Here is a 14,854-nt window from a genome sequence, read left to right as displayed (position 1 = left end):
TCAACCAGTTTGCAAGGCAGAAACAGAGACACAGATGTAGAGAACAAACATATGGACACCAAATGGGGAAAGCGGGGTGGGGGGTGGGGGTGGGATGAACTGGGAGACTAGGATTGCTATATATACATTATTAATAAGAAAAAACTATCAAATTGTACACTTTAAATACATGCAGTTTATTGTGTCAATTGTATCTCAATAAAAATTCTTAAAGAAAAAAAATTTTAAATAAATAAATAAATAAAATCATATGTTGAGGGAATTCTCTGGCAGCCCAGTGGTTAGGACTTGGCCCTTCCACTGACTGGGCATGGGTTCCATCCCTGGTCAGGGAACTAAGATCCAGCAAGCCTCAAGGCATGGCCAAAGGAAAAAGAAAAAAACACACACACATGTTGAGAGAGGGGGCTCAATACCATAGTGCATAAAAATCCTGGCTTCCTACTTGGTCTTCTCTGACACCACTCAAGTAGGGTGTTGAGGCATCTGCTTTCAACTTTGTACATGTATAAGCCTACGTTTCCCACTTGGCTTGGGTGTGGATGGGGCCACAGTTTTTTTTTTCTGGGCATTTGACTGGAGTAGAGCAGTTTCTGTCTAAATGTTTTCTGTCATGTTAGGTTGCCCCCTTTCCTGGTCTTTTGATTAGAGAGAGCAGACTTTTGTTGTTGGTTAGTTGGTTGGTTGGTTGGTTGGTTAGCTGGTTGGTTTGATCTGCACCCATTTTTGTTTCCAGGTTGCTGGCTTCTTCAGCATCCAGTCTGGGATATATGAGGCAAAAAGAAAACCCAAGGAACTCACACTGTCTTTCCTCGAGTCTAATTTCTTCCTTCTCTCTACCTTTCAGAGTCTGTTATGTTTGTTATATAAATAATGTCCAGGGTTTGTAGTTATGAGAGAAATAGAGGAAAGTATACCTAGTCCATATTCTTGGAGGCAGAAGTTCTGTTTACAATTCTTGATTTCTAATGACTGTACTTAAGATTAAAAATATATCTCTAGGCTACATTAGCTGTATGCCACAGTTTTGATATTTGGTGTTTTACCATTGATGTATTCTAACCACTCTGCAGTTTTTATTATGATTTCTTCTTTGTCCCATGAAATATTCATAATAATTTTTGCTATATTTTTATTTCTTATTTTTTTTGACTGTTGTATTTTGGTCAGAAAACTTGGTCTGTATGCTATTCATTCTTTGGTATATGGCAGGACTTCCTCTGTGGCCTAGTAAGTGGCCAGCTTTTATTATACAAATGTTCCTTGCATGTTTTAAGAAAATACATAGTATTTAATGATTGACATAACACTATGATTACTAATTCTTAGGGAAGTTTTTTTGTCTACCCAGCACCTAGACAGATATGATGGTGAGTGAACTTTTTTTTCTAGTCCAATCTTTTTGAGAGTCTTGGCTTAGGAAGAGGCAGATGGTCTTACTCTCAACTTTCCATCTACAGCAGCCCTGGGTCTTTGTCTCTGCAATAGCATTAAACCCCAAGCCCCTAAGTTTTAGAATACTTCCCTCTCCCCCCACATCACCACACACCAATGGCAGCTGTTCAAGAGTTCCAGGTTTCAGTTTCTGCTTTGTTTCTGGAACAAAGGAATTACCATTTCTTCCTCATGAGTTCAGTGATATGCTTAAAATAATAGTCCAGTGTTGCCTTTCCCAACCAGCATGCTAGGGAAGAAGACAATTGAGATACAACTCTTACTTGGGGTGTCAGAGAAACACAGAGGAAAGAAGAAAGAAGTAGAAGAGAGTGGGATAAAAGAGTACAGATCAGATCTGACTGATTCCGACCTATGCCAGAGCCAGGAACAGTGATTCTTGAACAGTGTTTCCCAGCAATCATCTGAGACATTTTTTTCCCAAGGTACAGCTACCTAGGCTCTTCCCAGGGCAATTGTGGATTTAGTGGTATGGGATGGGACCCTGAAGATTACTTTCTCCCAGATTACTTTCTCTCAGGTGACTCTTATGGAAAGAAAGGTTTAAAAAGCATTGCTCTAGAATACTGTATAGATTCTCAGGTCTGCCTCTCTGGGTTTGGGTTCTTGGAATCTGTGGTTTTTGGCAGGCACCTTAGGCGACATGCCACTAAAAAATAACAAAAACAAAAAATAACAAGTATGGGTCATCAGTTGGATCAAGACAGAGGAAAAGGATGGGGAGCTCACCTTCTGCCACAAACACATCAAAAATACATCTACACGTGGAACAATTCTCACAGAACATCTACTGAATGCTGGCAGAAGATCTCAGACTTCCAAAAGGGCAAGAAAATCTCCATGCAACTGGGTAGGACAAAAGAAAAGAGAAAAAATAAAAAGAGAGAAAGGAATCAGGATGGGACCTGTGCCCCCAGGACGGAGCTGTGAAAGAGGAAAAGTTTCCATACACTGGGAAGTCCCCTAACTGGCAGGGAGATCAGTCGGAACAGAGCGGGAGCTTTGGAGCCTCAGAGAACAAGGCAACCGATTTGAGGAGGACAAAGTAGAGAGAGACCTGCACAGATGGTTGGTGCCACCAGCTGGCACTCCCCAGCCTGAGATGCTTATCCACTGAGGTGGATGGGGGCTGGGGGCTGAGGCCCAGGTTTTGGAGGTCAGACCCGGGGAGAGGGCTGGGGTTGGCTGAGTGCAGACAGCCTGAGGGGGCTAGGGTACGGTGCGTCTCAATCAAGGGTGTACAGGAAGAAGCCTGGGCCCACCAGAGAGGCAAGGCACCATTGCTGGGGGGCACACGAGGACATAGGCGGAATCTCCATAGGAGCTTCTTTCTCCTGATGCGCTCTCAGGTGGCAGGGCACTGCCTATATGAGCTTTGGGGGCGGGTGTGAGCCACCACTGCCATCTCAGACTCCAGAGGTGGGCACAGACTGCTGCCATTGCTGAGGGTCCTGCAACTGGGCACCAACCACTGCCCCCACCATCCTGGTGCACATCCCTTATTAAGGGGATAATGGCCAGCACACACTGTGGAAAGAGACACCAAGCATCCAAACCAAAAAACAGCCCTCATGCCAAAAATATATTAAACCCGCACAAGCTACACAGGGACATCCCCACATACAAATAGCCCTCCAAGACTAGAGTAGGTAACTGTTTCTCCTAAACTCACAGAGTAAGAGAAATATAAGCAAAATGAAGAAGCAGAGGAACAAGTCCCAGTTAAAAGACCAAGAGAATTCCCCTGAAGGAACAAACAAAGAAACAGACATTTTAAGTCTAAGAGACACCAAGTTCAAAAAGGTAATGAAAATACTGAAAGTTATTAAGAAAGGCTATTGACAGAAATGCAGATTACTGTAAAAAGCACCTAGAAACTATAAGGAGGGGCCAAGAAAAATTAGAAAATTCATTTGCCGAGACAAAAGCTGAGCTAAAGGCAATGAATAGCAAAATGAATAATGCAGAAGAAAGAATAAGTGATCTGGAAGATAGAATAATGGAAGTTACCTGATCAAAACAGCTGAGAGAAAACCAAATAAAAAAAATAAAAGGAAAGCAATATAAGAGACCTATGGGATAATATAAAGAATACCAATCTACACATAATAGGGATTCCAGAAGGAGAAGAAAGAGAAAAGGATATTGAAAATGTATTTGAAGAAATTATGCCTGAAAACTTCCCAAACCTAAAGAAGGAAACATATTTGGACACAAGAAGCACAGAGGGTCCCAGACAAGATGAACCCAAACAGACCTACACCAAGACATATTCTAATAAAAATGGCAAAAGTTAAAGACAGGATTCTAAAGGCAGCAAGAGAAAAGCAAGTAGTTAATTACAAGGAAACCTATCAGCTAATTTCTCTACAGAAACGCTGCAGGTCAGAAGAGAGTGGCAAAATATATTCAAATTTTGAAAGGGAAAAATCTGCAACCTAGAAAACTCTACCCAGAAAGATTATTATTCAGAACAGGAGGGGAAATAAAGAATTTCTCAGACACGCAAAGATTAGAAGAAAACAGCAATACTAAACTTATCCTAAAACAAATATTGAAAGGTCTTCTCTAACTGGAAAAGAAACAAGAAGATACAGGAAGGAGGAAATCACAATTTACAACTGGAAAGTAAATCACTTAAATTAGCCTGTATACAGATCAAAAAGAAAAAAAAAACTTATTTGTGAACGCACTGATAAACACAAGAAACAGCAAAAGGATAAATGAAGATGTAAAAAAGGGCATCAAAATCCTAAAATGTGGAGAAGGAAAGTAAGAAAATGTAGATTCTTTTTTTTTAGAATGTGTTTGAGCCTATATGACTATCAGTCTAAAGCAAGCAGATATAGGAAGAGGTTACCATACTTGAAAAACAAGGCAACCACAAATCAAAAATACATAATAGATGCACAAAACCCAAAAAGAAGAGAACACAAGCATAAAATAAAAGGAAATCCTCATACCACAAAAAGAAAAACAAGAAGAAAAAAGAAAGGAACAAAAGAAGCAGAATCAACTGGAAAACAAGGTTTAAAATGGCAATAAATACATATGTAAGTATCAATAATTACCTTCAATGTCAATGGAGTGAATGTTCCAATCAAAAGATATAAAGTGGCAGACTGGATAAAAAAACAACAAGAGCCTACAATATGCTGCCTACAGGAGACCCACCTTAGGGCAAAGGAAACACATAGATTGAAAGTGAGGGGATGGAAAAAGATATTTATTGCAAACAAAAATGACAAGAAAGCAGGAGCTGTAATACTCTTATCAGACAAAATAGACTTTAAAATAAAGGCCATAAAGAAAGATAAAGATGGACATTATATAATGGTAAAAGGATTAGTATAAGAAGAGGATTTTACACTTGTCAACATATATGCACCTAATCCATTCATGATAAAACCTCTTACCAAAGTGTGTATAGAGGGACCATATATCAACATGATAAAAGCCATTTATGATGCACTCACAGCCAATATAATACTCAATGGTGAAGAGCTGAAAGACTTCCTATTAAAATCTGGAACAAGACAAGGATGCCCACTCTTACCACTTCTATTCAACAAAGTATTGAAAGCCCTAGCTACAGCAATCAAACAAGAAAAAGAAATAAAAGGTATCCAAATTGGAAGGGAAGAAGTAAAATTGTTCCTATATGCAGATGACATGATAGTATATATAGAAAACCCTAAGGACTCCATACAAAAACTACTAGATCTAATAAATGAATTCAGCAAAATAGCAGGATACAAGATAAACATTCAGAAATCAGTTGCATTTCTTTACACTAACAATGAAGTATCAGAAAGGGAATGTAAAAAAACAGTACCTTTGGGAATTCCCTGGTGGTCCAGTGGTTAGGACGCCACACTCTCACTGCAGAGAGCCAGGTTCAATTCATGCTTAGGGAACTAAAATCCCACAAGCCACATGGTGCGGACAAAAAATAAAAGGCTTTTAAAATCACACCAGAAAAATAAACTACCTAGGAAATAACCTGACCAAGGAGGTAAAAGACTTATACAATGAGAACTATAAAACATTAATAAAGGAAATTAAAGTTGATTCAAAGAAATAGATATCCCATGCTCTTGGAATGGAAGAATTAACAGTTAAAATGGCAGTACCACCCAAAGCAATCTACAGATTTAATGCGATCCCTATCAAATTACCCATGATATTTTTCACAGAACTAGAACAAATAATCCAAAAGTTTATAGAGAATCATGAAAGACCCAGAATTACCAAAGCAATTATGAGGAAAAAAACAAAGCAGGAGGCATAACTCTACCAGACTTCAGACAATACCACAAAGCTACTGTAATCAAAACAGCATGGTATTGGTATAAAAACAGACATACACATCAACAGAACAGAACAGAGAGCCCAGAAGTAAACCCACACACCTATGGTCAACTAATCTTTGACAAAGGAGGCAAGAATATACAATGGGAAAAAGTCTCTTCAGCAAGTGGTGATGGGAAAGTTTACAGCTGCATGTAAATCAATGAAGTTAGAACACACCCTCACACCAGCACAAAAATAAACTCAAAATGCCTTAAAGACTTAAACATAAGACATGACACCATAAAACTCCTACAAGAGAGCACAGGCAAAACATTCTCTGACATAAATCATACAAATGCTTTCTTAGGTGAGTCTCCCAAATCAATAGACATAAAAACAAAGATAAACAAATGGGACCTAATCAACCTTACAAGCTTTAGCACAGCAAAGGAAACCATAAAAAAAAAAAAAAAAGTAGTAAGAAAAGACAACCTATGGAATGGGAGAAAAGATTTGCAAATGATGCAGCCGACAAGGGCTTAATCTCCAAAATACACAAACAGTTCATACAATTCAACAACAAAAAAAAAACCCAGTTGAAAAATAGGCAGAAGACCTTAACTGACATTGCTCCAAAGACATACAGATGGCCAGTAGACATATGAAAAGATGCTCAACATCATTAATTATTAGAGAAATACAAATCAAAACTACAATGAGGAACCACCTCACACCAGTCAAAATGGCCATCATTAGAAAGTCTACAAATAACAAATACTGGAGAGGATGCAGAGAAAAGGGAACCCTCCTACACTGTTGGTGGTAATGTAAGTTGGTGCAGCCACTATGGAAAACTATGGAGGTTCCTCAAAAAAATAAAAATAGAACAACCATATGATCCAGCAATCTCACTCCTGGGCATATACCTGGACAAAACTATAATTCAAAAAGATACATGCACCCCTATGTTCATAGCAGCACTATTCACAATAGCCAAGGCATGGAAACAGCCTAAATGTCCACTGACAAATGAATGGATAAAGAAGATGTGGTACATATATACATTGGAATACTACTCAGCCATAAAAAAGAATGAAATAATGCCACTTGCAGCAACATGGATGCAACTAGAGGTTATCGTACTAATTATGAAGTCAGAAAAAGAAAGACAAACAACATATGATATCCCTTACATGTCGAATCTAAAATATGGCAGAAAAAAAGTGGATATCTGTGTATGTATAACTGACTTACTCTGCTATACAGCAGAAACTAACACATTGTAAATCAACTATACTCCAATAATTTTTAATAAAAAAAAGTCCTCATAAGTCAAATTATAGTATATCTTGGGCTTCCTAGGTGGCGCAGTGGTTAAGAATCCACCTGCCAATGCAGGGGAAATGAGTTCGATCCCTGCTCCGGGAAGACCCCACATGCCACAGAGCAACTAAGCCTGTGCACCACAACTACTGAGCCTGTGCTTTAGAGCCCATAAGCCACAACTATTGAACCCATGTGCTGCAACTACTGAAGCCCACACGCCTAGAGCCAGTGCTCCGCAACAAGAGAAGCCCATGGCAATGAGGAGCCCGCACACCACAATGAAGAGTAGCCCCTACTCACGGCAAATAAAGAAAGCCCACGCACTGCAAAAAAAGACCCAACACAGCCAATTAAATAAATAAATAAATAAATTTTTTAAAATGTTAAAAAAAATTATAGTATATCTTAATGTGAACATTCAAAATGACAATTCTCATTTAAGCCTATCTCGAGGTTACTAACGTTAATAATAAAAAGACAAAACAAAAATAAATGAATAAAATATGGCACAAAGGAACCTATCTACGAAACAGAAACAGACTCACAGACATAGAGAACAGACTTGTGCCTGCCAAGGGGGAGGGCTGAGGGAGAGGGATGGACTAGGAGTTTGGGGTTAGTAATTGCAAACTATTTCATTTAGAATGGATAAACAACAAGGTTCTACTGTATAGCACAGGGAACTATATCCAATCTCCTGGGATAAACCATAATGGAAAAGAATATAAGAATATATGTGTATGACTGAGTCACTTTGCTGTACAGCAGAAATTAGCACAACATTGTAAATCAACTCTACTTCAATAAAAAAATAATTAATTAAATAAATTTTTAAAAACCACACTGTCAAAAAAAAAAAAAGAGTATGGGTTAAAACAAACAAAAAAGACTTAGCCTAGAATATAGGTTTAGGAACAAAGTATTTCAGAGATAATACCATGTAGTTAGAAACTGTAAAAGTGTGAATACAGAAACTACCCATCTATTTATCCATCCATTCATTCAACAAACATTTTTTGAGCCCATTTATATCCAATATATTTCTAAGCACTAGAAATTCTGAAATAAATAAGATACAGCCCTGATTTCAAAAAGTGTCTCCTCTAACAACAGAGGCAAATTAATAATTGTTATATAGTACAGTGAATATACAGAAGTATAGATAGGGTAGCCAGGTAAAATACAAGATGCCCAATTAAACTTGAATTTCAGATAAACAACAAATAATTTTTTAGTGTAAGTATGTCCCAAATATTTTTTGTTTCTTTTTGTTTGTTTTGTTTTTTTCCCCCTAAATCCTGCAACCCTAAATACCAGAATACAAAGGAAAAGCTCCCAAACCAGCATAGGGGACAAAGGCTACAAAGTTCAGTTATATGTCTATTCATTTATGCCCATGTATTTAATTGAGGATTATCTACATTCTTACTTGCTTGACTGTTAATAGAATTGATTAGTTACTAAATAGTTATTAAATAATATTTTAGGGAAATTGAAATGAACTGTACACATGAATAGATCAAATTACCTATGTATCATTTGTCCTATTTCAAGTTTGGAGCTCTTTTTTTTTTCATAAAAGAGTATGTTTGTTTCCATGTTATTGCTTACTGTTTCTTCAAAATTGTATAAATGTTCTTTTTTATTATTATTATATGTATGTTTTATTATCAACTGCAGGAAAGAATAAAGTCAATTTGGAAAATTTTTAACAATTTAAAAAAAGTTCCGTTATATGTCAAACTGATTAAAATTAGTAGGTCATGGTGACAGTTGCCAGAACCATGTGGGACTCAAAGTATACTGTGTTATTCCCAGATTCAAAAGGTAAGGTGATTAGTTTTAACTTCTCTACTGGAGAACAGGCACCAACTAAGCCAAGAAAAGCAAGTGTGAGAATTCCAGAAACAGAAGTTGCTTCTAAGTGGTGACGTGAAAGCTCCAACACTTCATAACCGACGTGTGGCATCTCCAGGGAACACTTAGTCCTGGGTACCCCTGCAGCTCAAAAGAATCCACCATTTTATAAGAAATGAGCCCTCAGACTGCAACAGCATTACCTACTGGAACCTCCAAGTGTATACTGTCCCAGAGGGTGCTTGCCCTGACTGGCACCACTGTGTCCAACAACGACTTGGCGAGTTTTTTTGAGTGTCCGGTCTGCTTTGACTATGTGTTAACACCCATTCTTCAGTGTCAGAGTGGCCATCTTGTTTGTAGCAACTGTCACCCAAAGCTCACATGTTGTGTAGCTTGCCGGGGCCCATTGTGATCTATTCGCAACTTGCCTACGGAGAAAGTGGCCAATTCAGTACTTTTCCCTTGTAAATATGCCTCTTCTAGATGCGAAATAACTGCCACACACAGAAAAAGCAGACCACGAAGAGCTCTGTGAGTTTAGGCCTTATTCCTGTCTGTGCCCTGGTGCTTCCTGTAAATGGCAAGGCTTTTTGGATGCTGTAGTGCCACATTTGATGCAACAGCATAAGTCCATTACAACCCTACTGGGAGAGGATATAGTTTTCTTCGCTACAGACATTAATCTTCCTGGTGCTGTTGACTGGGTGATGATGCAGTCCTGTTTTGGCTTTCACTTCATGTTAGTCTTGGAGAAACAGGAAAATATGATGGTCACCAGCAATTCTTTGCAGTTGCACAGCTGATAGGAACACACAAGCAACCTGAAAATTTTGCTTATCGACTTGAGCTAAATGGTCATAGGCAGCGATTGACTTAGGAAGCCACTCCTCGATCTATTCATGAGGGAATTACAACAGCCATTATGAATACTGACTGCCTAGTCTTTGACACTAGCATTGCACAGCTTTTTGCAGAAAATGGAAATTTAGGCATCAATGTAACTATTTCCATGTGTTGAAACGGCAAACAAACATTTTCTGGCCAGTGTTTAAAACTGTTGCATTCCATTTCACAGAGAATAAGGCACCTGTCTGCCTACCAACCAGAAACATTTGGTAGGTGGAAGCTAGACACATGAAGGTAAATAAAAGGAAATGCTGTTAAATATAGGCAACAGTTGCATGTAGTAACACTAAAATATTTTAAAATAAGTCAACAGTAAACCACTGGAAAAAAGATATATATATATATATATATATATATATATATATATATATATGTATATATATATACCCCCAAGATGGGCATCTTTTGTATTAAGAAAGGAAACATTGTAAAATAATTCTGCATTTGGGTTTGTTGTAGATTGAGTGTACTGTTGAAAAATACTGGGTTCTTGTTCTTTGTTTTGTTTTTTTGTGTGCGTGTGTGCCTGCATGTGAGCGTGTGTGTGTGTGTGTGTGTGTGTGTGTTTGGTTGTTTTGTTTTCTTTTTTTTTTTATTATTATTTTTTTTGGGGGGGGTACACCAAGTTCAATCATCTGTTTTTATACACATATCCCCATATTCCCTCCCACCCTCAACTCCCCCCTCACCCTCCCTCGGGTCCCCCCCACCCTCCCCGTCCCAGTCCTCTAAGGCATCTTCCATCCTCGAGTTGGACTCCCTTTGTTATACAACAACTTCCCACTGGCTATCTATTTAACTGTTGGTACTATATATATGTCTGTGCTACTCTCTCGCTTTGTCTCAGTTTCTTTCCTTTAGCTGACAAGCCATGCTGAATGGTCTTAGACCACTGCTTTTCCCCTATGTGAGTCAATACATAGTGCTGCTATGTGTGTATATTTTTTGTGTGTCTGTATTTGCTAATTTTTATTAACTCTAGTTTTTCATTAAATAGATTTGACTTTCTTTTCTGTTATTCAGGTTTTTCCTCACTTTTTTTTTGTACCTTTTTAAAGTTAGTGTCTTTTTGATATGCATAATTATTTATGGTAAAATTTATACATGTGTTTGATACATATTTTCTTTCCCCCATTAACCAGTTCATTAGAAATATTTTATATTCAACTATTTTGTGAAGATATGACTTTCAAAAAGGAAAGGTAACATCGGAAGAATTATCAGAAGCTATTTAAAGCAGCTATAAGATGGTCTCTCTCTCTTCTCCAGTTGAGTCATACCTTCAAACTTATTCTTTGTAAGGTTAGGGAGTACTGATTTTTTTTTTTTAATACTGGAAAAAAAAAATCAGTCTCCCTCCCACTCCCCACCCCCCAAATATCTTGCACAAATCACATATGTTTAAAATTTGTTCTTGTATTTATTGGTTTTGCAAAAGAAGGCATCTTCTTACACAGCATTTGTAGATAAAAGCAAATCATTTGTTTAAAAAAAAGGCAGTTTGCAAAAAAAATGTTTTTGGTCTTTTATAATTCTCATTAAAAGAGTATCTGGCAAATTAAAAAAAAAAAAAGTAAGGTGTGTTCATCTGTCCCAAAAAACAGCTACTAAATACCTCATAATATCCTGATCATTCATATAAGTAACATATTCAGAATCACAAGGACTTACAGAACACAGGTTTGTGGGCGAGGTCATCTAAAGTGATTCCACCTTCAGGACTGAACTCAAAACTGCAAGTGAAGTTGTATTTTGCAGTTCCTTCTGGAGAAACAGTAATTTTTGCAGAGTCTCCCAGAACCACCTGATTGAATTCTGCATGAATAAAGGTAACTGGAGTATCTCCTTTAAAACCTTTCTGTTGACAGAAACATACTTCACAATTATATTCAAATAGAGAATTTTCCTACATATCTGGCAACCCATTTTGACTTAAACTAAATAGCATTTTCCATGTTTTCCTAACAAGCTATATCACAAATACAAACAGGGGAAGTAGAAAGCCATTAAACAAATCTAATTGTAGCTAAATGCACCATTCTATTCAAAGACCATTAAGCTGGAAGCTTGGAAAAATAACAGTTATTGTGTTTATATGATTATAAAAGCACATTATGGAAGTTTTGAAAAAGTGAGGAAAGCACATAGGAAAACAAATTACCTGTAATAATATATTTCTAGTGCTTTGCTGTGTGTGTGTATATATATGCACACACATTTATATATACATTTTTATATATACCCTTTAAAAGAAAGTAGAGATCATTTATTAAATCCCATTTTGGAATAAGCTTTTTGACTTCATAGTGCTGAATGAATATTCTGATGTTTCATTATTCTTGTAAATTTTAATAGTTATATCATATTGTAGTTTTCTTACTTAAATTCATCACATGAAATTCATCACAAGAGAAGCTCTGGGGGAATTCAGATCCTTTTCAATAGAAAGGAACTGCTGTTTAGGAAAATGAAAACCAGTTGTTTCACCCCCATTAAATTTAGTATTCAAATTGCCAGGTATTTTACACACGCTAATATGACTTGCTGATTATAGACTAACAATAAGGAACGCTGAGACAGAAGTGCCATTGCTATGTAAAGCCAGGAGGTTTGGTGGTACAGAATAATGCAAAACTCCATTCCTCCTGCTAATGTTCCCAACACATCTTTCCCAAGCCACAGCTGGATGACTGACAGGGAGACCTGAGCTAAAGACGAAAGTACTTTCAAGAAGAATGAATAAACTAGGGACTTCCAGGATTCCCGAAAATAACTTTACCAAGTCATATCCATCAGTCACAGTGATCTGCACGGGTCTGCCTGTTGATGACACCTGCTCCATATCGGCACTTGGGCAAAGTCCCTCTAGTCTTCTTTGATCTCTGTGAACATAATGAATGAGCCTGTCCCCTTATATACCATAGTTGCACGAGTATCCACGTTACATCATAACCAATACCAGGGGAGAAACTAAGGAAATGCCCTACTCCAGCACTGTTTTGTGCACTTTCCAAGCTTTGTTGCCAGATAGGCAGTGCTTTAGGGAGCTGGTCACATGGATGATTCTGCTGGTTAGTGCTGAAAAGATCCTTATACATGTAATTAACCCATTAAGCACAAATTATCACAGGGCAAAAAGGGTAGGAACGCCGTCACCCCACCTCCCATCCCCCACATCCTTCATACTGTTTTTTTGGTGGCTGTTTTTTTTTTTAATTTTTTTTTTGATGTGCAAACTCCCCTCAAGGGTTAATCTCTCAGTTTTAGAAAAATATATTTTGATACCAAGAAAGAAGCAGTCACACAGAATGTTAGTCTGCTGGAAAAAGTCCTGACACATAACCTATTTAGTCAAAGATATTTTCAAATTATTTTACAATGCTAAGGACACAATTTCAAAAATAAATTGGATAGCTGTTAAGGGGGAAAAAAAAGTCTTGTTTTCTGACTCAATTCAAAGTGGAACTCAATGCAGTTCAAACATTTACACAGGATATACTATGCTAAGTGTGTCCAGGACTGGTGGTACAAAAAAGAAAGAGATACCTTGCTGTCCCCAAGCTTTATAAGTATTCTGCCTCTTTCTAGAGACTCCCTCATTTTCCCTGTTACCTACAAGTCTCAGATCACTTGTTGAACGCTATGTCTCCAGGCTCATTCAGGGCCTAAGTGGCCCTGACAACTTTCTTACCAGGTTTACATTTGAAATGATCTTTTATTCTTTCCTTTTCAATAGTAGCACAAGAATTAGGCCTTTACTAGCCTGACCCTGGACAAATGGCTAACATCTCTGAGCCTCAGTTTCACCTTCTATAAAACGGATAGCATAACTTTTGACCTGTTTCACATTTGTTGCAAACATCTAATAAAATAGTGAAACTGCTTAACCTATGAAGCACGGCATAGTGTTATTAATATGCACTACTTTTCCTGAATGTTTAATTACTTCTTTAAAGACAAGTAATCTATCATACATTTCTGCAGCCCAAGTGCCTGGCACCATGCCTTGTCCACAAGAGGCATAAGTAGCATATTTGTTGAACAATGAGTGCAAGAAATCTGGCTAGTTAAAAGTTATGCTCAAGGCAGTTAGGTGGGGGCTCCTGTTGCCACGACAAGGCACGCATTTCTTGTCATCTGCTCAGAAGAAGCTGAAGGGGGAAAGTCAGATTAGAAAAAGGTAGATGCACAACACTTGTAAATCAACTATACTCCAATAGTTTTTTTAATTAAAAAAATAAAAAAACAATAGCTTAAAAAAAAACCCAAAAATCAAAAAAAAAAAAGAAATCGTTTAGATGGAGATGATGTGACTGGGGGTGGTCTGGGGACAGGTGCTCAGTCTGCGCTTACTGTAGGGGAATCTGAGCAAAGTGGGAAGCGGGGTCTAAGTCTGGCTTTGGGTGGGACTCTGGGCTTGGCGGCAGGGTCCGAGCCTAGCGGGGTCGGTGGCGTTCGGGTCTGTCTAGGAGTACAGTCGTGCAGGGATGCTGCCCGTGCCGAACCTGACGGAGAATAGACTGAGGTAACATGATGTGGCCGCAGGGCCGGGGTGGGGAAGCCGGGAAGAGACGATTTTCTAAGGAGAAACAGCTGTCTTACCTGAGTCAGCCGCAGAAGTGTTTTTTTGCAACTATAGCAACCAATCACATCTCGCGAGAACTTTGTCTCCGCAATCACCGCAAGTTTATCCCAAGACTCGCGATAACATTGTCCGGAAGGGAAACAAGGATGGGGCGCCAGGTGAGTTTCTGCGCCTGCGCTCCGGAAACAGTGCGGCTGAGCGACAACCTCCGTACGTAGAGTCAGTTGTTTTTACAGATACTGTTTTCCCTTGGAAAAATTGTTGGCTAAGTACAAAGTTTTCCACCTTTCGAGTTTGCTTTATCTACCCCTTTCTTTCGGTATCCCTTCATAAATAGGAGGAGAAAAACCAAAAGGAAATTTAGAGATGAAAGCTTTTATTAAAGTTTTGAAAACAGGTCATTTAAATCTTTCTCCGAAAAAAATGCAG

General features: G+C 38.1%; 1 protein-coding gene and 1 pseudogene across 1 annotated transcript in view; one reads left to right on the top strand and one right to left on the bottom strand.

Annotated features, from left to right (window-relative positions):
* The window catches only part of CFAP70 (cilia and flagella associated protein 70), a 106,231-nt gene extending 93,549 nt beyond the window's left edge, over positions 1-12,682 (bottom strand). Inside the window, 2 exon segments of the mRNA XM_057736046.1 lie at positions 11,512-11,698; positions 12,620-12,682. Of these exon segments, the coding sequence (XP_057592029.1) occupies positions 11,512-11,698; positions 12,620-12,682 (250 nt within the window).
* LOC130853745 (E3 ubiquitin-protein ligase SIAH1-like) lies at positions 9,101-10,064 on the top strand (annotated as a pseudogene).
* Positions 12,683-14,854: the final 2,172 nt, after the last annotated feature.

Source organism: Hippopotamus amphibius, chromosome 5, assembly GCF_030028045.1.
Source record: "Hippopotamus amphibius kiboko isolate mHipAmp2 chromosome 5, mHipAmp2.hap2, whole genome shotgun sequence".
Taxonomy (NCBI): domain Eukaryota; kingdom Metazoa; phylum Chordata; class Mammalia; order Artiodactyla; family Hippopotamidae; genus Hippopotamus; species Hippopotamus amphibius.
The sequence above is the reverse complement of the archived record's forward strand: the minus strand, read 5'-3'. Positions and strand labels throughout refer to the sequence as shown.